General features: G+C 41.4%; 1 protein-coding gene across 2 annotated transcripts in view; it reads left to right on the top strand.

The window, feature by feature from the left end:
* The window catches only part of LOC134624988 (mitogen-activated protein kinase kinase kinase 11), a 53,263-nt gene extending 35,346 nt beyond the window's left edge, over positions 1–17,917 (top strand). Inside the window, exons 7-11 of one of the 2 annotated variants that reach the window (XR_010093676.1) lie at positions 2,388–2,559; positions 2,650–2,762; positions 2,946–3,560; positions 8,415–9,267; positions 9,365–17,917. Coding sequence is in view for 1 of the 2 variants with exons in the window: in XM_063470263.1 (XP_063326333.1) it covers positions 2,388–2,559; positions 2,650–2,762; positions 2,946–3,560; positions 8,415–9,001 (1,487 nt within the window). In the remaining variant the exon portion in view is untranslated. Of the gene's footprint in view, positions 1–2,387; positions 2,560–2,649; positions 2,763–2,945; positions 3,561–8,414 lie in introns of both variants that reach the window. The other variant, XM_063470263.1, reaches the window with a different exon arrangement.
* The last annotated feature ends 8,429 nt before the right edge of the window (positions 17,918–26,346 follow it).

Raw genomic sequence — 26,346 nt, 5'->3', positions numbered from 1 at the left:
GTCATGTGTGTTGGCAGCTTATGGATACTGCTGTCATCATTTATTTATTTATTTTTTCTATTTGCGGGGGCAGGATTAGATTTGGTTCTATTAGTCCTTTTCCTTCTTCCAGTTCCAGTACCTGAGGTACAGCAGGCTAAATTTGGATTTTTAATTGATGATCTAAATGCTACAGAGCGTGGGAATCGCCGCCACGCTGTCGTTTGCGCAAAATCAAAACATTGATAGAAGTCAGGTTAATAAGGAGGAAAATGCACTAATGAATGCTGGGAAGAAAAACCAAAGCACCCAAATGGCACAAGAAGTTTAGCAGCACGATACAATATAGAGTGAAGCTAAACCAGGCAAACCCTTGTTATTAGGAGTTGTTGCTATTTTACAGCAAACCAATGCTAAGATTTCCAAACATTCTGTTTGTAGCGAGCACCTGCTTATCAAACAAGTTTAAAAATGAGTTAAGAATTATTTATTTAACCTTTATTTATATATATATATGTATATATATCCTTACTTGCTCTATCTTGTAGCTTCACTCAGCTGAATTGTGAATCTTAAAAAATAAGTCATTCAGGCTCAAAGTAGTTTTATTTCATTTATTATGGCACAATATTTTGTTGCAGCACTTGTTCTAGTGCAGCAGCAGGTGCAGGAGCTTATCGTCTTTGTTCTCCGACACCAGTCAGAGCAGCCACAATGACTTCTATGTGTCTGAGGTGTAGTGATGGTACCCAGTCAGGATCAGACTGTCACATTTTATAAGCTGGTTTGCCTAAAACAAAAGCATAAAGATGATTGTGTTGGCTGTGTTGCAGCAGCCCTGTAGCTAACGTTTGTTGTTACAATAGCATCCAGTCAGGATCACACTGACGCCTTTCAGAAGCTTCTTAAAATCCCAAAGCATTTAAAATGTGCAACGTAGCAAAGGTTAAATATATTGTAACAATAAAACATTTTCATCTACCAACATCTACCCGAGGCAGACGTCGTTGCCTCTGCGATCGCCATTCCCTGTGTTTTCCTCCCAAGCTGGAAAAAGGCAAAGAGCCTTTTCAGTCATATGTAGAGATGTGTCCTTTTAAAAGGCAGCAGCTCACTATTCTGATGAGTTCCTGATGTCCACAATTTTACTTTCAAACCTAAAACCACCTCTATTTCTGAATATTCCGTTATCAACTCGGTGTCACAATGTCACCAACTTGTGTTGGTTTCAAGAAAAAAAAGAAATGTATCATTTACTTTTACATCTAGGCTCCGTAGACCTTTGGAAGCACTGCAGAAATGTGTGCACAAACCATAAAAGGCTTGCCTTTTTTGGCCTTTTTGTTTGTTAAATAAAAATATATCAGTGTGGAGGTATTTTTTAATATGTTAACAAAATATATTTCCTCTCCGAACAACATTAGAAGCATTTCTCTTAATTTTTTTCTCTGTTAATAGAAAGATTTGATCAGCGTGGGGCAGAGGACCTGTGAGCTTTACAAAATGATGAGAAAATATATTCTATGAAAGCATGTTGATATAAATAGAGGCGCACTGAAAAAGGAAAAGAGAGTTCAGAGAGGAAAAGGCTGGGAATGGGGAGCCACAGTGTGATCTTTATAAAATTGCAACGCCAGCACTATCATCTGCCTCCTGTGCTTGCTTTGAAAACATAGTGCTGGAGAGTGACGGGCGGTAAAGTGCATCAGCCAGGCCTCCGCCGCAGTACAGGCCAAAGGACATAATACAGCATGTCCAATCAGAGAGCATATTTACTTTTTCCCATTTCTGAAGCTGAAATGAAATGGCAGCGCAAAACACTGGGGATAAAAACAGAACCACAACTCAATGGAATAAACTGACAGCTTCAAAGTTTTCACCTTGACATGTGCAGTATGTAACTGTGGTGCCCATTCCACTTATAGCTCTTCTGGCTTGTTGGGTGTTGACATGCTGAGAAGGATCCTCGAGGCCTTAGGAAGGGTGTGATGGAGTCCATATGTTGCGAGGTGTTGTGACAGTAGAGCCCAGGCTGGCTGAAAGTTCACGCGCTGTTCACACACTTTGTGTTAGCAGCACGAGCCCGCTGGTGTGCCGCCAGTGTCTGGCAGGTGCAGTGCCAGCTTTAATCAGAAGTTTGCATTGGAGCTCACCCCCCAGATAACTTTGGCTCCTTTTTTCACACTTTCTGCCCTGTGACTGTTCGGCTGTTATTGTGGTATAGGCTGTGGTCACATGATCTGTTTTAAAGTCCGCTGGAGCTTAAACTTTCATTCAAATTCAAGATTCATGAATTGTAGCTCTAAAGTCACTGTGTTAGAGATGATCGTACTCACCCGATTAGAACACAACTAAGCTGATAATAAACAAGCTCATACTGATTGTATTCTCTCCCCTCTTCTCTGCAGTACCCAGTGACAACAGCAGGACTTTCGGTCTCAGCCCAGTCCGGCCCTCCCTGGATACCTCTTCTCATAAACAAGTCAACGGAGACCTCAGGTTGAGCCCTCATTGGAGGCCACAGAGCCCCAAAAGTCCCAAAAGTCCTAAAGTCCTGCGCCTTAGTCCGCAGGAAAGCAGGTACGGCAGAATTGCTTATTCCTTCTGTGTGTATGGATTTGATATGCTTCAACATCACCATGCTTAAGTTGAAATCTTTCCTGTTTTCAGCTTGTCGATGAGAGCTAAGCTCCTGGAGGCAGACAGCAATGAGAATGGAGACTCCAAGGATGACTTTGAGGAGTACCGACCCGTCACGCCAACCCCTACGCCTTCTCAGAATGGTATCCACTGCCCTTCACCACCAGCTTTACCACCTTATCTTCCACTTAGCCTCCTTTCTAATTCTCTCTGCCATGACTGTGAATTATGAATCGAAGCTAAATGAATTATAAATACATTGAGTATTCCTCTTCTTCTATTTTGGGCTCTCCTTGTGTCTTTTTAAAACCTTTCTTTTTCTGCAGGCTCATCGGTGAAGGATAGCCCGTGGCTTCCTCTGTCTCAAGGAGACTCGGGCAGTGAGGAAGGGAGTTCTTCCCCAGCTAGCTCTCCAAGGCCTGAGAGGGGGCCTCTCGGTGGCCTGATTAACAGCACCCACCGAGCCCTGCTGGGCAGCGGCTCCCTGCTTGCCTCCATAGGACTTGGTCGCTGCCTGGATATTCCCCCAAGAGTGCCACCTCGAACTCACCCACCTTGCTTAGAGGGCCGCAGCCTCTCTGAACTTGAGATTTCTCATCCTAGGCCCCTCATTTCAGACCCTCCAGTGGTGGACGATCTCATCACCTTCTCCACCTCGGAGCCGCTTCCCAGACCCCTGTTGGATTTAGCGCTGCAATATCAAGAACTAAAGCCTTTACCCCTGACACCGCCTCCACCAAACCCTCGCGAGAGGAGCAGCCACCGGACGCCACACAGTCCGCAGAGTCCCAGCAGTGCCTCCATGCAGCACGACAGGACCAGCTCAGGGGAGTGGACCCCCACTTACAGTTCCAGTAACGGGGAGCTGAGCAGTGACTCCTGGGAACACAGAGCTGACAGGAGGAGGAGGTCCAGCCAAGGCCTGCACGCTTCTCAGCTAGGTTGGTCTGAGTTTGTTTTACACAGGCAACCCCACCAGAAAATAGTTTAAAAAAAAAAAGAACTTTTTATTACTGTGAGAGAGAAAGTACAGAATGAACAAGCAAAAACTGGATTAAAGGAGACCTGCTATGTGCATTCTTGATTTGACTAGAGCTGTATGATTCACAGATCAAAACAGTCCTTATGACACTTCATATATAATTATATTTATCGATGTTAGCTCCTCTCCCTTTAAGCCCCCCTTGCTTTTATCTGTTTTCTTCTGATTGGCTTGCCTTCAAAACTAAAGGCTTGAGTAGCCGGTGGGAAAGGGACCACTTGTCTAATATTGCATTAGTCCCCTTTTGCTTCAAAAATTGGCAAAGAACTACGATGCTCTGTGTATTCTGACACCTTTCTATCTACAATGAACTTTTTCTGCAATCTGAGCTACAGTAGCTCATCTGTTGCATTGGACCACATCTGTATCAGTGAGCCTTGGCTGCCTGTGACCAAGTCTTTGGTTCACCACTGTTCCTTCCTTGGACCACTTTTCATAGATACTGACCACCGCAGATTGAGAACAGCCCACAAGAGCTGCAGTTTTGGAAGATGCTCTGACTCAGTCGTCTAACCATTACATTTTGGCGCTTGTCAGACTCGCTCAAATCCTTACCCTTGCATACTTTTCTGTCTCTAACACATCAACTTTGAAATCAGAATGTTCACTTGCTCTCTAACATATCCAACCCACTAACAGCTGCCATGACGAAGAGATAATCTGTGTTATTCACTTCACCTGTCACTGGTCATAATTAGGGATGGGTATTGTTTAGGTTTTATCCGATACCGGTGCCAAACCAGTACTTTTGAAACGGTGCTGGTGCTTAAACGATGCTCGAACCGGTGCTTAAAGAATGGACAACACAAACTTTGTCCAAAAACCTCTTATGTTTTTATTTTTAGCAGTCTCTTTTTTACTGCAAAATGATAACCAAGTTAGCCTTTTCTGTTGATACAACATACCTCCTTTGGTTGGAACTGGTGCTTAAACAATGGAAAACACAAACTTTGTCCTAAAACCTCTCATGTTTAGCTGTTTTTTTTTTTTTGTAAAAAGATAACAATGTTAGCCTTTTCTGCAGCTAAAGGGGATATATGGTATCACTGTTGGCTGGAAGCAGTGCTTAAACAATGGAAAAAACACAAACTTTGTCCAAAAACCTATCATGTTTAGCTGTTTTCCACTTTTTCTTTGGTCATTTTAGCCTTTTTGGCCAGGGTGAAGTTAGTATCTGCCATCAAACAAGAAGACAGCCGCATGTAACTACGACGGTGTTTGCTAGTTCACCTTACATTCATTAATTTAATAATGTGGTTAACCCTACTCAACATAAATTACACACGAACAGCATTAAGCTACTCGCCCAGAGAAGAACAGCTGCTGCTGTCATCATCATCCGTCATCATTTCTGCTACACTGGCAGGGCTAGGGGCCAGGACTCTACTCTTCGGGTTCTTGGGGGATGTTGCTAACTCCGGGTCCGATAACAAGCACCACACCCGCAGTAGATGTGCACGGTGTGAGGTCTCGCAGCAAGCTATCAAATACGGTGCATTTCTCGGCTTTTAAAGAAACGCTATGCGTCGCCAGCTGTTTCATCAGATTCGAGGTGTTACCTCCTTTGCACAGTATCACCTTAAAGCACTTGTTGCAGGCTGCTGAGTTTGCATCTTTTGCTGTGAAGTACAGCCAGACTTTTGACCGCTTCGCCTTGGGCATTTTTAATCTGTAGCTCTGCTCTAAAAGAGCGTACGTACCTGGGCCCGCCTACTATCCTTGGAAAGGTAAAATGATTGGCTAGAATCCAAAGTGTATGACATCTCAAGAAAAAAAAACCCCGAAATAAAGCATAAATAAAGCTTTTCAGTCTGATTACTACCGTGAAATCGGTACCCATCCCTAGTCATAATGTTATACATATTCAGAAAATACAGAAAAGCATAATTGGTCTTCTTTAAGTTGCTTTTCAATAAGAAGAGATAACTTGGAAGAACTGAACGTGATTTATTGGGAGAGAGAAATTAATTATTTGGCAATTAGACTCCGATGACCCATCATGGCAGAACAGAATCCCAGGAGTGATAGGATTTAGGACAGGACCCCCCGGAGTCTAGACACTGATGGTGGTGAAGATGAAGATTGAGGCTTAAGTAGAGCTCTGGCCGAGGTTTCTGAGGTGGAGATGGAGAGGAGACAGTCTGAAAGGGAGGATGACCAAGAGCACAGATTTAAACCAGGCTGATTGGTTCCAAGAAGGCGGGCGAGAAGATGATTGAACTATAGTGTGGGAAAGTCTTAGACATGTAAACAGAAAAGTAGCCGAACACATTATGCAATTACTTCCATATTGACCTTACGTTAAAGCTTCATTATGGGTCATGTAGGAAGCAAATTGCATCTTGTACATATTTTTGCTTGATAAAAGTGCAGTTTTTAAAGCAGTGTCTTCTCCAGATAGGTAAAATAATTTGTTTGTTGTTTTAATTTAGCTGTATAATTCATCTGCATTCCCTCCAAAGCACAGAGTCTGTCTGCAGGACACCCTGCAATTCTGATCCAGCCTTTGCCTTGAATAATGTACCGCCTCAGCATTACAATGTTCCCTCACAGTTCCTTAGAATTATTGTGCCTTTTTATTTTTTCTTTAGCAAGATCTTTCTGGCACAACAGAGGCTTCAGTGCTGTATGAGCTTTTTCATTTACATCAAAGCTTTTTCTTCTGCCTATTTGCATATCTCAGGTAACAGCTGGCCCTTCATCCTTCACTGCTAATACTTGCGAAGCAAAGCTACCGTCCAGTCCTCTCTTGTTGCCCACCCCTTTCCAAGACAGACAGTTTTCTTTAGATGAATGGGAAACATGAGGCATCACAGCTGAGGTCGCAGCACATTCAAAATTCCCACTAATCTATTCTTGACCTCACTGGCTCGGGTAGATTGGGAATTTGGCTGAAGTTCAGCATTGCTTCTCAGGCTTGGCCAGTAGTGCCGGTAGTTAGCATTAGTATCCTTCTCAAAATTATGAAATGTGTCGTGGTTTGTGTTTAAATGAATTCTTTGTGTTTAATCAGCATTTTAATTTTACAGTATAGTCACGTTTTGTTTTTGTTTTATCCCTCCGAAGGCTAATATGCATTAGAAACACATTGACACACTTCAGATCTGTAATGACGGAGGCATGAGCATTGGTTGTTCTGTGAGCGAGTGGGCTTCAGGAAGGCTTTAAGAGTGCCCCTGGGTAATATTTCACACTCTATATATGTTCCGATTGAGTCACAAAGCCTTGGATTCTCCACAGAGAGGTTTTTTTTCCCCAGCTCTACCCGCAGGTACTGAGCGGACGAGCCTCGCCTGTTCCGTTGCTAACAGCCATGATCTCCCAAAACATGTGCGCCCGTTATATCCGGCTAAAAAGCCACACATAATTAAACAGCGAGTGTTTTAGCTAAACATCTTATTATGTTTATTGGCTGTATGACTCAGGCTCAGATGCATAGACACACTGCCACAAGGTTATTGGCGGAGAATGTGCATATGAAAGAGACAAATTCAGAGGATTCCTTCCTCTGCCTTTTTCTTTACTTTTTTCCTGCTCTCATGTGACTCTTGATTGCTCTTTTCTTGTCAGCTGAATAGCTTAGCAGCCTTGGAGAGTTGCTGTTGATGTAAATAATGCCATTTGGCAGACACATCACATTTGGAACTAGCAAATGTTCATTCAGACTGATTTATACCGAGTTTAATGTTCCTGTCGGTACTAATTTACACTCTCTGCTTGCCACTGTTGCTGCTTTGTCAAAGAGCTACATTGTGCTATGTTATTCTTAATTTAAACTAATTGCATCAGCATTCTGTACTGGTAATTGTTCCATTTCTTCTTGGAACAATAATGTACCGATTTCATATTACTGTTTGGATCACTTTCATCACACACTGTTTGGCAGAGTTTGGTTGGAGAGGAGTGTTTGAGAGCGCACTGGGGCAGTTCTGCAGTACTCTGAGAGTCATTTGCAGATTAACAATTAAACTTTCTACCAAGACAGTTGAAGACAAAATGATGAAGATGTTTAATATGTTGAATATGAAGCCTTTTTCTCATATTGTGTATTTGTGAAAAGGTCAAGTCATTAAGGAGAGTACAGCTCCGCATGAGGAAATGGCAACTTCCTCAATTCACTAACGCTCATGATGTCAGCAGGGTCATCTTAAGTTAGGGCCTGTGTCCAACAGGGTCCAAAAGGTTTTTTGTTTTGCCATCTCTTCTGAAAAGTCAGAGCGTTCAGAGAGATTTGGAGTGCAACATTATTTTTTCAGTTGGGACACTGGTTGCTACGATACTGAGTATCCACAGAGGTAATGTCAAAATCCTTCTTGAAGTGGGTCTTGCTACTGATTGTTTCTTAACTGGTAGACCTACAGTGAACAAAATGTTCCTCCAAGCATTAACTTCTGCTCACTTGTTGTTCAGCACTTGTACAAACAGTGAAGGACGTGTCTTGTTGGTTGGGGTCCACTGGGACAGTAATGAGCACAGTGTTGTACTGACTGTTTATGAACTCTGAATGACTTGAAAAAATGTCAGGCGCTCAGCGAGGAATCATCGCCCAGCAGCTTGCTGTGCACTTGGAATTTTTAGCACCTTGTCAAAATGTTGTACTCCAGCTGCAAACAGTTGAAATTGCACCACATTATATTCACCTTACATATACTTGACAAAAAAGAGTGTTTTAAAATGTTTCCAGTGTTTTTCGGACAGATACTGTCTTTCAGTGCCTCATTAATGTTTTTCTTTCCTTTTATGTGCTTTTCAGTTTTAGACCTGCCTTTGTGCCAAGACACACAGGACTTTGATGACAAGGCTCTCCACCCCAACCCTGCGCTCTGGAGCCCCAAAACACGTCGCCTGGAGGTCAGCGTCATTCCTCGGCCCCGCCCATCTCCCATCCGCCCCCGCATCGACCCTTGGAGCTTTATCTCAGCAGGTGGTGGAAACTCAGGTGGTGGGCGCAGCCCACACCGCTCAGAAAGCAACTTACTGAGCTATCATCCGTCACCCACCAACCCCTTCACCAACTGTGACCCTTTCCCCTCTCCTGACTGCGACCCCTTTGCCCTCAAGGCTGATCCGTCAAGTGGTTCGGATGGTGCCTCACCCTTTGACCCTTTCTCAGCTCCCTTTCCCACATCGCGTTCTGCCCCATGTTCTGCCAACGGCTCTCCCACGCTGCCCTCGTTCCGTATAGCACCCATTAACTCAGCTGACTCGGCCCTTATTGACTTTGGCTGCGGGGCCTGCAACAAGCCTCTGGATGGCACCAAAGAGAGGGCTCACCCCCGCAAGATACTGGGGCTCAAGCCATTCAAGTCCCCGACGCAACTCAAAGACGACAGGTTCTGAATCCAGCCTTGCCCCGACAAGGGGTTTATTCTCAATGATAGATGTTATGAGCCTGGATTTGATTGCAGGAGCACAGTCCAGGACCGTTTCCACTACTATGTCCTACTTCGGAACAAGGATTCGGAATGTTATTAAAAAAAAAAACAAAACATGCACACTCATGACTCAACCTACCAAGGGAGGTTTTCCCCTTTGGGAGCACCAATCATCACAGGTCTTATTTATACACCAGCCTGCTGCTTTGGAAACCAGAAAGCCAGTGAAAGGTGGTACAATGAATTGTGGGATAGCTGCCTGTGAACCAATAGCTGGTGCCCATTTCATTCTCTCTCTTTTTTCCTCTGTTTCTCTATCCCTTTGAAGGAGCAGGATACAGATCACTAGTCCCATCTTCAGATTCTATCAGACTGCTCATATCAACTGCTTTCATCTCCCCTTACCTTTGAAGCATTGTGACAATGCAGAGGTGGATAAGGCGACTTGCACAGCTTCATCTGCCTCTACCTCTCTGCAGACTGAACGCCTTCAGGACAATGGAAAATTGGAGTGCCTTATTTCGTGAAGTGTTTTTAATATATATCTTTTCAAGGCTCTTTGAATGGTTAATCTGGTGCGTAGGGAAGATGCTACGAATCTGGCTTAAATTTGCAAATCAGCTTAGCGTTGCAGTGTAAGAAAAATATCGTCTGCATGTATGTCTAGACTCATTGTTCAAGGAAAGCTTACTGTTTCTTTTTAAACTGCGTCTGCCTGTTGCATTATGGGAGAAAGCACTCTGAGTGGATACTAGGTCGCTCAAGAAATCCGAGATGAAACCGTGACCCAGGCATTCCACTTGGAAGCAGATAACATTCCAGTCACATTCTCTGGGAAATGCCAGGAATTGGACAGATTCATTCAGGCTGGTAGGCGACACAGCACAGGAAACAAGACAGGGGTGCCCTCCGCATTCCCGTCATATGCCAAAGAATGCCACTGTGACTGTGTAAGTCCTGGGACGAAGGCTGTTTGCAAATGCATTGTTTTTACCTCTTCAAAGTGCCAGAACAGAACAACACAGAGCAAACTGACACAATCACACAGAGTATTTGAACATATGGTTCTCAGATTTTGTTAGAAATACTGTCTAATCACCACCACCTATAAGAGGTTCAACAAAGTACTTTAAAAGTGTTTTAAAGTACTTTACAAAAAAAAAAGTCTGCTTAATTTGTAGGCGTTATCAGTCTCACAACCCAGAATTCTGAGTTTCTTGATGTACCAAATTTTAATGTCTGAGTAAATATGAGCCAGATGCTTCATTTTTTCCCCTCCCTAAAGAGTTACATGTGAAGATTGAAACCATTTTTATTATCATTCATTCGCAAAGCAGATTGCTTAACATGGAACAATATGAAAAAGTTAGTCCAAGGAAAACATTCCAGAGATCTGTGAAGGCCACACAAAAAGCATTTTCTGTTTTATTCCTCTGCAGTGACTTCTGGTCACTCAGTGGTTGCTAATCTACCAGCTGATGACTTAAGAAGTCAGTGCTCACAACCAAGAAAATGTTACCCACAAAAGCACCTATAAAAATCACAACTTGGTGCTTTTCCAGTCGAATTTAATGCTGATTGAGACTTAAAGTTCTAGATGGACTTGTTACCTTTGACAGGAGCAATTTTGTTTTTGCTTAGTTTACCTGGCTTCATGGATTCCACACTGAAATGAAAGTGCTGCTGATGTTCTCATCTAACTCTCCAGAATGTCTGCTAAAGTTTCTTGATCGGCAATGTCCAATATTCTCTGGCTCTGCAGATGTTTTTAGCGTCGTGAGAACAGCAGCGTCCCTCCAATTTAATGGTTTTTGTTTTGGTAAAAAAAAACAAAAAAACAACAACAACAACAAAAAAACAGGAATACAGGGAGAACCTCACTGTACAGATGTGGCAATATCATGTTTTTAGCCTCAGCACACCAGTATGCACTACAGCAATAACTTTCTCATGGTTCATTATCATTACTGATCATTCTACACCTATCAGCCACAACATTAAAGCCTCAGAGAGGGAAAGTGAATAAGACTGACCATATTTTTAAATGGCTATTTTCTGCTGTAAACTGTGTGGATTTTTTTGACACGTATCACCTGCCTTAGCATTGTTTCAGACCAAGAATCCCCTCCTCAAAAAGCCTAAGGCACTGATTTGGTCTTCAAACTCAGATCAAAACCTGCGTTAGCAGGATGGACCGCAACAATCCTGAACAACCCCTGCGATCCACCAGCCCCAAACGATCCACTGCTAACTTCCCAGTGCATGCAAACGTGCATGTTTCTGCATGCACTCTTGAAAGCAATCGGAAGCACTACCCAGAATTAGGTGGTTTTAATGTTGTGGTATATAAGTGTACATGCTAAATGTAACATGTTCACACTTTCTCAGGGATTAGTTTATTTTCTAAAATCATCCTGAGGAATGTAGTGGAGTGAGACAGGTTGTGGGAAAGGTTGCTGAGTTATTTTGCAGCAACAAAATAACTCCAGACTGCCAATGCACAACAGCTTTTGATGGTGTGTTTTTGTTTTGTTTTTTTGTTTTTTTTAATTGACAGTCAGCTCAAGCACTGGTTCAACATAACTAAACCAGTGCAGGTGAAGCACCTGAGGGACCCACCTACTCGTAGCACAAACTCTCAGCCTGTTAACGATGGCTTTACTCTAACATTTCAAGTACAAATGCTGATTCGCTTCATCGCTGTCACCGTGTCATTGGAGGACAATAACAGCTTTGTTCTGTCGAAGAGTGAAAACCTAGTCTCCAAAGGGAAAAGCTTTGTGATTAGCCTAATAATCCCACTGACGTACAGAGGAAGCTGATAGTGATAATTAGCCTCTCGATAAGGGCAGGGAGTATAACGAAGCGCTGAGATATTTGGTTAATTAATTTGCCCTGACATTAGAAAAATGCCCCGCATATCGAGTTGCGCCCCGCTCCGGCTTATGTGTAGATTTAAGCTGCGCACTATCACATGCATAAAGTTTCAAAGACAGGTTGAGCCGCCTTTTCTGTCTTCCATTTCTTTGTCTCTGTGTTGCCACTGGCTACAGCTCCTGACCGGACTTCATCTTTGCTGTCAAAGCTCAATTTTTTCTTTTTTCTTTTTTTTTTTTTGCATCTTAACCCCTGAGGTGATTTGGGAGATAGTTCTGCTCCTTTCATTTTGTTCTGCCTTCACTCCTTTCGTATCTGGAAAGTTTTTCTTGCGGGCAGTTTTGTCCTGACAGCGCAGAGCGTTCAGTTCAGTCACAGCCAGGGTTTCTATGCGGCTAGAAGAGATGGCATTTGTTCTAGGACAGAGTCCATTTGCAGGAGAGTGCTCATTTTACCAAGGCATTATGGTTTGAAATTGAAAGGTGTATTGCCTTCTTCTTTGGCCCAATAACGTGTACGTGTCCTCTACTGGGTATACCAGCTATAGTCAGCTTGTAAAGATCTCATTTTTAATTCTTTGAATGAACTAGCTGCTACACGTGTGGGTGTCTTGTCCAACTATATTTGATAGCAGACGTTTTAGATTGAGTGAACAGCCTCCTGTCACAGAGAGGGGTGAGATGTGGCAAAATGCATAAGTGCACATTTTAACTCTTCTGCAATTTGAAATTAGATGGAGGTAGTCATATCAGGAATTTTAAAAAAGAAAAAAGGGAAATAAGACCTAGTTCAGAACGCTGCCTACTGTCACGCCTCCGCACATCTGGCAACTGCTGCGGAAAGTGGGCGTAAATGTCAAATTGTCTGATTAGGAAATAAAAAGAAAATAGTCGTACCAACCCCTTGGATTATGAATCGGTTAAGGAGGATACGAGTGCTGTTAGACAAGGTGACAAAGGCTTCTTTTAAATCCTTGAGCCTGATTTTAACGAGGCTGCAGTTTTTCATGTAAATGACTGTGTAGTTGGTATGTACCTGGAGGGTTACAAAGTTCCACTGCAGTGAACACTCAAGTAAAAGCGATTACATACAGACCACCACCATTCCAAATCTGACATGTTTACCCAAGCAGTGTTTGACAGCGTGCTTGTCTTGATGTCAACCTGTTCTCCAATTGAACAACTCACCTGCCACCACCTGGACATGGACATGAGTGTAGAAAATAGTTTATCCTTCGGCAGCGTTCCCCACCTTTCTCCGCTCTCTTGTCCTCCCCACCGACATTTTAAAGACACGACAAGTGACGAGTTATTGCCTTGTCTGTTCACGTCAACACGCAAAGTCACGACAGCTATCTTCTGATAGTCATTACACTTGGGTAGCTGTTACTGTCAACAGATGCTCTGTGAGCCCCCACACTATAAAAAAAGAAAAACATGAAGGAAATCGAGATGATTGAAACGTCAGGCAGGTTATTTCTGTCATAAATTGTCCGTGTGTGAAGTATCCACTTCAACCTGCCAGTCATGTCATGTCTGCACGTTCTCTTGGAGCCAGACTTTAATTTTCTCTCAGCCCCGATGATGACAAGAACAATTTGGCCTTCTCCATCAAGTGTGTGTGTGTACAGTGACATAAAATATTATTTTCAATAACTGCAGTCACTGTGCTTTACACAAATGATTACATTATTACCTGGGACACAATGTTTTTACTCCTGCTCGTAATTTCTCGAGGTGGTTAGAAGCCTTTCTGGTAATGAATTATTTAGGCTGCAATTGGATAGTTATACAAAGACAAAATACTCCTACTTCAGTTCGTAATGTGTAATCTGAAAGATGTACAGTCAGCTCGCTGAGGGGATAAAAGGGACACATTTTAGGAAGCCTTTTGTGGACAAAGACATCCGATTCTCGGTTTTGGCTGTCAGATTTAGAAACCAGAGCTGCCATTTATCTGCTGGAGCTGACAGCCAGCACTCCAATACTAAAGTCTTGATGAGTTGATTGTGATGCTCTGCGCTTTCAGGCATCGCCCCATCCGTCATTGCAAATCACTGCCCCGAGTACAAACTGACAGGGAGAAAGGAACTGAAATCTCTAAAGGCGAGCCCTATATCTGGCCACCAGTGAGCTGCTTTGAGCTGCTCGGTGGCAGGGAGCAGACGAGAGTCTATGATCTTCATTCAGAGTTCAAGCTCAGACCATTACCCCTAATCATTGAATGGCAACTGGCTATTACATGAATGAAATCTAATGAGATGGCACCGTGGAGAACCCCTAAGGCCCTGACCCTCATCAAGCCAAGAGTCCACTTGTGAGTGGTGGTATTGTTTTAAAATTTTAAAGGTGAAAAATCAGAGCCATTATCCAGATTAAAAAAAGAAAACAAAACCCTTTGTGAAAGAGGAACAGTAGAATGTGCTGTTTTTGTGTTTGTTCAGGTTACACTTGCACTCACAGGTTTAATTTGGCTGCTTTGTGAGCAGCAGATGTGTTTACATGCATACTTATTATCTGATTTACCTTGATTAAACCATTGATTCAGCTGTAGCAGTAATCATGCAAAGACTTCCATGGGACTAATGCTATTCAGGGAGACCGAGACACCTGTAATAGCTTTATAAATAATAGTGCCAGGTGCTTATGAACCTACTATATTTGTCATCTTTAAGGCAAAATTAGGAAACCAGAAAATCCCTAAATTAGTTATAGTCAAATATATTGTGCAAGAGGTTATAAAGTAAAAAAGTAAAGCCACTAAAAAGCACTTGATAAAATGATCTGGCAAACCTTAACATATAGCAGAAATCATAACTAAATGACAGAAGTGATTCAACTCGAGTTTGAAAAGAAATAAAAGTGCTTTTTTGTGTTTGTTGCTCCTACTCAGCTGGGAAAAAACAAAAAGCTGCCAACAAAACAAAAACATTCAGCTGCTGAAATTATTAATTTCTGAATGTAAGTTATTTTACTTTTTAATTTTCAATAGTTTTATCTGTTCAGTCTTCATTTTGATAAGAGTGTGAGCCCAGCTAGGTGGAGCCTGATAACACAGATGGTTAAACAAACTAAATAGCAGCCTATTTAGCCGTCAGTAGCTAATAGCTAATGCTAACCTTTGGCATGAAGCAAATCACCCAAGCAGTCTGCAGAATAAACTCTCTTTTTTGGTCACTCTTTAGGACATATTAGCTGATATTGTCTTTACTTGTGTTCCTTCTTTCTGCCTTTTTATAACTAGTGTGTGACAGTGAGGGAAACGCTGAGTGTTATTAATGCACTTTGTTCTAGTTAAAGTAAGAAAGCTAAATGGGGAATATGGGAGCTTTGTTTTGTTTTTTTTCTGGCATGAAAAAGAAACTCATTTAACAGTCTGAATGCTTGAATTGAAATGATTACTTACAGTGGCAGAGAACACTGTTCGACTTGAAGAAAGTCAGGAAGTCCAGTGAAGAATTGACTGTTTCTTAAATTGCTGCAGCTCCAGTTAAAGCATGTTTTCGCTCCTTCATGGTTACCAGGCAAATTGGAGAATGTTTCAATAAGGCCGGATGGAAAAAGCTAAGGTTGAACGTGTGTTGTATTTGCTTTATTGATGAAATTTTACCTTGGCAGGTCAGTGGAGCACATTCTGAAACGACAAAATAGATGGCCTGCCATTTCAGCGGCTTTCACTCCATTTACCTTTGCTGCTTTTGCTTGTTTGTGTTCAATTAAGTGGATGTTACAAATATACCCGGTTTTCACCCTTGTTTAGTTGTCCCCCAGCTAGCTGTCAGTGACAGACACGCATTATTGCTCGATCTGGCTCGTATTAAATCGAAACACCTGCCCGGGCCTTTGTTCGGCCTTAATAGGCCGAGACAGAATGATCAAATATGACCTTTCATCGACTGTACTGGTATGGCACATCCCAATAGGGATGGGGACAAAAGCTGTGTCTGTGACAGGCGCCGCCAGGTGTGTAAGCTAACGCTCAGGCTCTGAAACTGTGAATATTATTCCTAATTCTTTTTAGCCTGTGCATCCAAGGTCACCATCTGCTGTCCCTTTTTCAGTAACAACAAAAAGCCAGTGAATAGGAGAAATGAAAGAAAGACCAGTTCACATTCAAGACCTCAGTGATGGCTCCTGGAGAAAGCAGAAAATAAACACAGACTTTATCTATGAGGTTATAAAGTCCAAGGCCCACATACTCATGCTTTCCCTCTACTCAGCAGCATACAACAGCCCTGCGGTTGTGATTATTGTTCTGTCTTGCTATTGACACACAATTACCTCGTGATCTTCCTCAGACAGGAGCCGCGCAACCTGTAAATTATGTTTGTGTGCTGCATGTGAGTTGGTTAAGTAAACAGCCCCTCTTAAATATAGAAAGTGTGAATTGATTTATGGTCTTCTCTGTAACATTTGCTGATATTTTTGGGATCTTTCTTAGTCATGTGATCTCTTACTGTATATCTGGATTCATGGGGTAGTCCTACAGGCATAATCAGAGACTAATTTTTCTTAGTTTTATACACATGCGTTATGTATATTACATTTAGACTACGAAATTGACATTTCATTCATTTTAAGATGTAAAAAAACCCCCCATTTGAAATGAAGTCAACTGTTGTGTTAGCTGTAGCCCCAAATCTTAAATGTCACCTTTTCCCCATTATGCATTGTTAAAGTTGAGCACTAGCTAGAGGTGATATCAACTGATGGGTCGAGTCGGTTCCAGTGAACTGATTTTGCTCGCGGATGCTTGCAGCTTTAGCAGAGCACTGACACATTTAGTGACAAAGACATCTTCATTTTTAAATAAATCAATATTAACGGATATATAGGTGACTAAACTGGCGAGGCTTAACCTGATTAACGTCTCCTTAGACAGATATAAGACGCTAAAGTATTTTACTAAGGCTCGAGGGTATTTAACAGTAGGTGGTCTCTTTCAGGTGCTCATGGTTGGGCTTAAATGGCTGAACTCTAAACGATCCAGAGAGGCAATTTGAAACGGTTTGGATGGTACAAATCCCCATGACTCAGTGGTCAAATCTCTCCCACTCACAGCTTCACAGTACTGTGAAAAAGACTTTGCATTCTGACAGCTTCCTGCCAGCCAGCTGAGGACATTGACAAAATTTATATATATATAGGGGTTAATGTGGATATTTATAAATGGCCATCTTTTTACACACTGGATTAAAACTATTTCTCTCTCAAGATGGTCATGGACACAGTCCACGTTAGGATGATGGATTGATTGCTTCATATGAACAAAGCATTTTCTAGGTTTTCACTGGAGTATTTAAGATGTATGGGTGCTTCACATGAGACAGATCAATGTTACGTTCCAGTTCATCAAGTTGGCCAAATCTGCACGAAACTGATTTTTCTGCAAGCCCTAGTACTTTGTCTGTGTTACTGAAAAGCCTGAGAAATGTGCCTGTTGGAGCTCGATTTCCATTTCCTTATGTACATTGCAGCAAAATCTTACACTTAAATTGCAGCCGAATGTCCCCTTGGGGCACCCATACTGAATTTTTATGTGCATAAAACTGCTAGATGGAGAGGAAATGTTTGTAAGTACCTTAAGGTAGCAGACAAGCTCAACCACCTCTCTGCCTTTGTATCTATTTGCTATTTTTGTAATTGTTCCAGATTCATTTCCATGTCTATTGTGTGTTTTATTACAACCTAGGCGATGTGATAACACAACTGTTGCATTGCCCTGGCAGTCATTTTTACATCTCTCTCAAAACTGTCTCTGCTCCTGCGAGTTAGAGGTTTTGCAGTCCTTGGGCTTTGAAAATTCATTCTTGTTGCATTTTTGTGAAATCTCGCACTGGGCTGGGCCTAATCAACTGTTTTTATTGTGCACAAGAGGATTATTTCTGTATACAGTTATGTGAAAATGTTTTTATTTCTCTTGACTATTAAAATGGGTTTTAACCTGTGGAGAAAAACAAAGGAAAAAAAGCTCAAAAAGACATAAGACCAAATAAAATGTAACACTCCTGATGTGTTTGTGGTGTTTTTCATGTCAAAGGACAGAGAAAGAAATGCAGAACTTCATGACACAGAGAAAAACATCATGATTGTTGTTCAGACATCCAGGATAAATTGTGGACGATGTTTGGACTTGAGTGATTTTTCTTGTGCAATTATATTTGGTGTTCTTTCACTTCACTGCCTAGATGCCAGTTAGGAGTGTATGAACCTTTCTTTCCTATAGCTCTTTGTGAACAAAGAGGACGAACAGTAAAAACCTGGTGACAGGCACACACACGTATAATCTTAAATGATCAATAATGGTCTGTGATGGCAACCAGATCTGTAGTGTCACATTTAAATCGCGTGGTTAGCCAGAAGGACGAGGTTCAAGCCAGAGACAGAAAATACGAATACCAAAATAATTTTCTAGTGAATCTTTTCTTCTTTGCGCCACCCCTCATCGCTATACTTTACTTCCAATGAGTTTTCAGTTTTTAACAGTAGTTCTCCTGGCCTTTGGGAGATCTTTCTTTGGATATTAGGGTTTTTCTCTGTTTCTTAACACTGATCTATAAATAATTTAAGCCCCCCCCCCCAAAAAAAGAAAACCCTGAACCAATTTTGTGTCCACAAACGACACACAACTTGGCAAAAAAAAAAAATTAAATTGTATATTTAGGCTTTAAAAAAAAAAAAAGATTTACTAGTAACCTGTCACCAAAACACATAATGTGTTACCATTTTTGTTGACTCTAAAAAGAAATGCTACAAAGGAAACAGTCTGACAGGCATAAAACTGTATTTTTGTGTTGACTTCCAAAGATCTGAGGCAAAAAAAGTTGAGAAAACCCAGCCTAGCAAGTGGAGGGCCAAAAAAGAAGTTAAAGGCTTAAAACCTCCAGCAGATGATTGCTATCGGAAAGCCAAGTCTTTAAGAAATAGGGAAAGAAAATCTAGAAAAGATGTGACACAGGACCTCAGACATGGATCCGCTTATCCATCCACTGTTTGCCAAAACTTCATTAGAAATGGTCTAGGTAGAAAGGCAACTGTCAAAAAGCTATTCTTGAGGAATGGCTAAGGTATCCCAAATGACTCACCAACCGCACTGAAAATCACTGGCAACAGATATTATGGAGTGATTAATTGTCAATATGGACAAAGGAAGTACAACAGCAAGTGTCTGCAGCCATCTGTAAAACATGTTGGAGGCTCTGCTATGGTTTGGGGGTTGCATTTTTCAGCCATGGTGTTGGTGATCTTGCAGAAAATTCTGGAATTATGAATGCAGGAAAGTGCAGTAAGATTTCGATCCGTGATGCAAACCATATGGAAAGCATCTGATCATCAGCAGCTTCATATTTCACCATGGCAATAATCCCAAATACGCAGCCAATTCAGTAAAAACACGCCTGGATCAGGAAACAAACAAACATCCGAATACACACATTGACCTCATTAGAACTGTACTGTACTGTTTTTGCCATATACACTGTATTTCTTTTGCACATTCCAGTAAATCACTGCACCTATTTCCTATTTTCCTGGCAACAAGACTTTTGGACAGCAGCCATCAGGAGCTGGCACAGTGTGGTCATAATAAGACTGACATGGTCAGGAACAATACTCAGGTAGGCTGTATTTAAATAATGCTCACTTGGAAAATAACCCCCCAGGCAGCAGCCTGAACTGTTGATAGAAAGCAGGACGCACCCATTCTTTCGTGTTGTTTACACCATCCGACCTTATCATCCGGATCAGACATCGAGACTCTTCAGACCAAGAAATGTTTTTCCAGTCTTCTAATGTTCGATTTTTGGTAACCCTGTGGAAATTTGTAGTTTCGGTAACCTGTACAATTTGAAAGGAATGGCACCTGTTGTGGGCTCTCTGGCACAATCTGGTTCAAGGTTCAACATGTTGTGCATTCTGAGATGTTCTTCTACATACTTTTGGTTGAAACAGGTATGTATTTGAGTTAATGTTCCTTAGCTATCTGCTTGTAGCAGTAGTACACTGCTCTAACGTCCAGCATCACCAACATATTTTCACCCAGAGGATTGCTGCTCACTGGATATTTTTGAGTTTTTGGAAAATTCTCTGTAAATCCCAGAGTTGGCTGTGCAAGAAAACCTGGCACTAGCAACCATGCTCAGTTTGAATTTTAACCTACAAACCTTATCACATCACGTTATGGCAATGTAATTGGCTGATTAGATACTAGTATTAATGAGCATTTGAACAGGTGTACGTAACAAATTAGCCACTGAGTTTATACCCACTAATTAGTGTTATGTAGTCTAATAAAATATTACTATTTCAACCACCAAAACTGAAAAACACTTCTTGGATACAGTGAACCACACAGCAAGTAGGACTATTTGTAAGGCACTTTAGTAAAATACACCAAAGGGCACCAACAGCACAAAGATGAAGGAGAGGTCAAATTCCATGCTGTCAATTAGCCAAGTTGAGGCTACAGCTGCCAGTCAAAGCAGATGTGACCCTTGCAGTATCCATACTTTATCCAGGTATCCAGGCTGTAAATGTGCTTTTTAATGCTGTAAAGTTGGGTGCTTTAACGTGGAAGACTGCCATGGACAGCTGTACGGACAACACGGACTACCAGACGGCGTGGAATTTAAACTCTCCATTGTGTTTTTGCTGTTGGTGCCCTTTGGTGTCATAGCATTCATTGTTGAGGTTCAATACCACCGATGCTCTGACTGTCACCTAGATAGTTACTAAGTTACATGAAGTTAAATTACTTTTCATTTAAAAATATTACTGTCAGAGCAGCATGTCAGAGCATCACTAAAGTCAAACAGGTTCATCCCCTGTGGACAATGAATCTCTGCATGAACTTTGGTTCCACATAGTTGCAGATATATTTCACTTAGGGCTAAAGTTGTGGACAAACCTGGTAAAATCTTTCAGGCTAGAAAATATCCATTCTTGGGTTTGGGGTTTTGACAGCTTTGTTTAAAACTGAAATGCAAAATAATGCCAATCCTGACCCAGAAACAGAAGGAAATATTCTGGTTTTACAAAGTGACGATAGGGTGAGGTATGTTTTCCTAAACAACACAAATTTAGGGCTAATCATGCACTTTTTTCTGCCTTTTATAGCATGTGATGTGCCATGTGACACAAAGACAAAATGGATATGCATAATGAGAGTGTTTCTGATATTTTTGACCTCAAGTTAAACTATTTTTAGAACTCTATATCCTCTAATCTAATCTTTTTTTATTGGTTATGATGGTGAAGGTCAAGCCTAATACGGGCCTAGTGAAGCTATTCATCATTTTGTCAGGGGATGTTCATGGACTCAGGGACTCTTCATAGTATTTGCAAAGCTGCAGGTGTGTTTATGTGCACAGACTGCAGCAAGTCTTTGTCAGATATACGTCCTTGTTTGTGTTGAAATGTCAGGAATGGAAAAGGGCTATGAGGAGATTATAACCAATTCAACATAGCAGCAAGTGTACACTGCCAACTTCAAATATCAGATGTCTCCTGAGAGAGGTCATCATCTCCAATATGAATCTGTTTGAAGAGAGCGGGAGGAGCGGCATTGGGTGGTTGACAGGTTGGGTGGATGGACATGGTGAGATGGGCCGCCCTTTATGACGACTCTCTCACTTCTCATCAAGACTGTCAGTCAACTGAAAAACAGAGAGAATGTAGAATCAGCATCAGCGAGGACATGACAGAGAAACTCTGCAACGGCTGACCCTCCTCTATCCTGGCGCAAGTCTCCAAGGCTCTTGTTGCCATGGACACTGTGAGTGAGAGTTTGTAAAGCGCATTGGTGTGGCTCTGCAATCCCTTTCCACTTCTTTACACACACACACACACACACACACACACACACACACACACACACACACACACACACACACACACACACACACACACACACACACACACACACACATATATATACATATATATGTATGCACAAATAAAACATAATGGAACATTTAATAAAAAAACATGCAGTAATGTATTCTGTTTTTTCTGGCCTCTTTGCAAAGCAGAGTTGTGCTTCCAAACAATTTCATATTTACAGCAGACACTGAGCAGCATAATCATCAAGACTGAATTCATTTATTTATTGCTTAATATGTCCAATATTGATTTGCCTCTTAACCCCAGTCAGGTTTCTGCTCTCCATCATCTCTCAAGGGAAACATGCACTTTTTCATCAGCTAAATAATATCTAAAAATATTGGCTGACAGACGGGTGGATGACAGATGCAATTACGATAGGATAAATTAATACATATTGTATATGTAACCATCATTAACCCTAATTCTAACCCATGTTTTGTGAGTCACATGCCGCAGGTTGCTGACCTCTGACCTTACCTATGCATGTCAGCCAACTGATCTCAATCCAGGACCTTCTTGCTATGAGGTGCCAGTGGTAACCACTGCATCATTCTAATTATCATAGTCTAAAATTTCAAATACAATTTATTCTTCGATTCAGTTCAGGTCAGTTCAGTTTAATTTTATTTATATAACACAAACCACAACAACAGTTGTTTCAAAGCACTTTATATTGTAAGATCAAGAGCCTAATAGGAGAATTGTACAGAGAAAACAGAGAAACCTCCAATAATGACCCCCCCCCCCCATGATCAAGCACTTTGGTGACTGTGGGAAGAAAAAACTCCCTCTTAACAGGAAGAAATCTCCAGCAGAACCAGGCTCAGGGAGGCACAGTCATCTGCTGCGACTGTTTGGATGTGAGGGGAGAAAAACAATACAAGGACAAGCTGTGGAAGAGAGCCAGAGATGTATAATAGCCAAATTAAAAGCAGAGTGGTGTATAAACACATAGTGAGCGAAAAAAGGTGCGTGAAGTAGAGCGTCCAACAGCCTAGACTTATTGGAGCGTAATTAAGGGAGGATTCAAGGTCACACTCAACGGTTATATAGAAAGTTGCATATGAGCAAACAACAAAGACTTTTGGAACAATATTCAGCACCACGTTTGGTGAAACCCAAACACAGCATCAGCGCAAACATCTCATACCAGCTGTCTAGCATCGTCTTGGAGCAAAGGACTTATTTTGGAGCCACAGGACCCGAATGTAAAAGTATTCTAGAGTCAAATGTGAGGCCATCTAAGCAGGATTGAGTAGAGTCCTGAAGAAACTTTCTATTTCGTATCACTTCTTGTTTTGTTGCCCCCATGTGGTCAAAAATGTAATAATGCAGCTCTATTTTTTCTTCCTCCTCTTAACCATTCAAACTCTTCATAAAAAAGAAATAAACAAAAAAATCAACTTAATTTTTTCCAATTCTAATATGAATTATACATGAAACAGTCACGTGCCTGTGTCAGCTCCTCTGTATGTTCAGTATAAAACTGTTAACTTTCTGTTTTCTCTCTTTAGAGCTCCAAGCATCCCTTTCAGCATCATCCAGATGCCAGCCCCAGCTGGGTGTCCGATGTTGTAATTTTTCAATTCTGTAATCAAATCAGTCTCCCACTATTCAGGGTCTCCTATTTCCCAAAAGAAAATGTCTTATCAGCGTTAATGAACAGTGGGAATGAACTTCTCTCTGTCTCTCTCAGACTCTCTCTGCTCAGCTGTCTTTGAAGTGAAACAATTCGGTCTGGCAGTGAAGCAAAATAAAATAAAAAGAAACAAACCCTGATGTTTCCACAAGAGCCGATTGAACGTGATTCTGCTGCTTGAAGGAGTGAAGATGAGTGTTTCAGATGTTCATTACTCCATGAAGCTGCAGAGATGATAATTATTTTGTGCACTTTTATCTCTCTCAATCAGAGCACTGTCAGCTCGATAACTATTCATTATCCGTCGCAAATCGATTAGACACGAGGCAAACAAAAGAGGAATGGTTACATTTAGCCCCGGGGTTTTGCTAAATCATTCCACCCATAGCAAATGAAGAAAACTTTTAGTAATATCAGTACATTTATGCAGCTATAAAAATGTTGATGATACATTGAATGCTCGTATCTCTGAATTAATATCTTCTGACCTTCATCTTCACCAAGATGTGTAAAGATCAGATGGACGGTTGTAGCTATGGCTATAGGATGTTTTTTAAATGAAAGCAGCTACTTGAAGTCAAGTAAATCCAGTCATTATGTAGTAATACTATTTAGTAATGAGCTGAAGGCCATCTTGTTTATTAAACGTACTGAGAGAGTAAATGTGCTCTCAACAGAAAGGAGATTTCTGAGATTTCTGCACAGACTTCAATGAAGTCACACGAACAAACAGGAAATTCAGCAGCATGTCATTCGCAATTGCAGTCTCGCAATATTCTGCACGTACAAACATCTGCTTGTCACAGAGTCCACAGAGAGACAGTCATTGAACAAAAGTGCTCCTGGATTTATCCCAGCGAACACTGCCATGAGCCAAAGCTGAACATTTGGCAAAGAAAAATGACGTTGTTATCAGAGTAAGAAAAAGCTATGGATTTCTGTCCAAACTCATTCAGGCAGAGAAGTGTGAGGCGGGGGGAGAATGAAGGTTTGGAGCTGTTTTGAAACTGAGCAACCAATGACCAAAGTAAAGCGGTAAATCCTGAAGGAACATCGGAAGATAAGAAAAATAAAGCAAGTAGTGAGGAGGGACATGCCATGGCCTCTGCCCTAGGACCCCAGAATCCACTCATTCAATTTAAGAACAATTTTATTTTAATAGCGCCAAATCCCAACAACAGTTGCCTCAAGTCCCTTTATATTGTAAGGTAATGACCCTACAATAATAAAGAGAAAACCCCAAAAATCAGATGACCCTCTTTGAGCGAGCACTTGGCAAAAGTAGGAAGGAAAAACTCCCTTCAAGCAAGAAGAAATCTCAAGCAGCACCAGCCTCTCATCCAGTGACCTGTCCTGCATTTATGTGCCTCTTAGACGGATCTATTTCCTGAGGCTTGAAGTTGTTCCTCTGACTGTGTCTTGTTTGTGTGCTTTTAATATAAAAACAGCATGGATGTGACTATGTGTTTTATTTTATCGCTCATTGTTTTTGCAATATTTGACTTCATATTACTTCCTCTGACCTGTTATAAGGATTACAGGTGACACAGAAAGTACCAAAAACTGTAGTTCCTCTTGCAACCACTTGAGGCTGGCTCTAGAAGTTAGTCAATCCCTATAAGATGTCTATCTTAACAGAAATGAAACTCATGTTTTACAACCTATCTGTGGATATTTTCTCACTTCAAAACAACATTAGAGGGGTGATTTCAAAATAAATATTATTCATCCATCTGGATATAGCTGGATATAAAAAGTGTCCCAGTAGAGTAGAAAAGGGCCGTATAAGACGCACTCCATTTACTGTTCGGCATGTTTTAAATTGAATTTTGTCCCCAAACAACATGGATTCACGGCACATAAAAGTCTCTCTGTGTTGCCAACAATAAATGAAATTTGTGTTTAAGTTTTGTTCCCTATTATTTTTATTACTCGGTTAATCAGCACCTGTATAGCAAGTAGGTGCATCTGATATTCCTGTGTTGCTGTTGTTCCTGCGCCATCATAATGATAATAACATTGCAACTGACCAGTCTTTGTTTATGTAAAAATGTCTTCTGGAACATATGGTAAGGATGTGTTTTTGTTATTAATTTACACAAGTTTTAAACAAGATTTGCTGTTAACCAAATTTAGGTGACTCTTGTATTTTTATATTATTGTAGGATATTTACCTCATAATGTAAAGTGTCTTTAGGTGGCTGTTGTTGTGTTGTGATTTGGGGATATATAAATAAAACTGTAGAAATAGTAATGGTAGTAATAGTTTTTAATAGTTTTTAATAGCTAAATTAGCTAAACTCTTGCCTAATGCTAGTTGAATGCTCAGATGCTTTGATCGGGCAGTTGGTATGTTGATCCTGGACCAGCAGTGGTTTGACATTGTTGTTGGTTAGGAACAACACCTACACCAGCTGACATGAGTTCTGCTGGACCCAGGCCCTGGGACTACCAGAACAAGATCTTCATCTGGTTTCGCTTCACAGCTTTCCAGCCTACCAGCCATTGGAGGTCCTGCTGCCTGGTGTTCCAGCAACCTCCATACCTGGTCCAGCCTCACCACTGGCAGAGCTGTGGACTGAAGATGAGGAGTCAGGCCCTTCAGGAACCCCTGCACCCTCTTCTAAGAGGGCAGATTTTCTCTTCATAGAAAATCCTCCAGTGAATCCTTGTCAATACTGTCATTGTTATGTGTCATTAGTATAACAGTATATAAAAGTCATAAGAACAATAGGTCCACTTTAAACACAAAGTAAAGAGGCAGCATGGCAGCAAAGGACTATTTGTTTAAAGTAAACTTTAGATGTAGACATGAAAGTTGGTGCAAAGAATCAGGGGACTGTCCGCAGCCAGTGTGCCAAATTTCACAACTTTTTACTATCTGGTCCTAGGGGCTGCAGTAAGCCCAAACAG

Source organism: Pelmatolapia mariae, linkage group LG3_W (genome assembly GCF_036321145.2).
Source record: "Pelmatolapia mariae isolate MD_Pm_ZW linkage group LG3_W, Pm_UMD_F_2, whole genome shotgun sequence".
NCBI lineage: Eukaryota > Metazoa > Chordata > Actinopteri > Cichliformes > Cichlidae > Pelmatolapia > Pelmatolapia mariae.
This window is presented reverse-complemented; position numbering and strand designations above follow the sequence as displayed.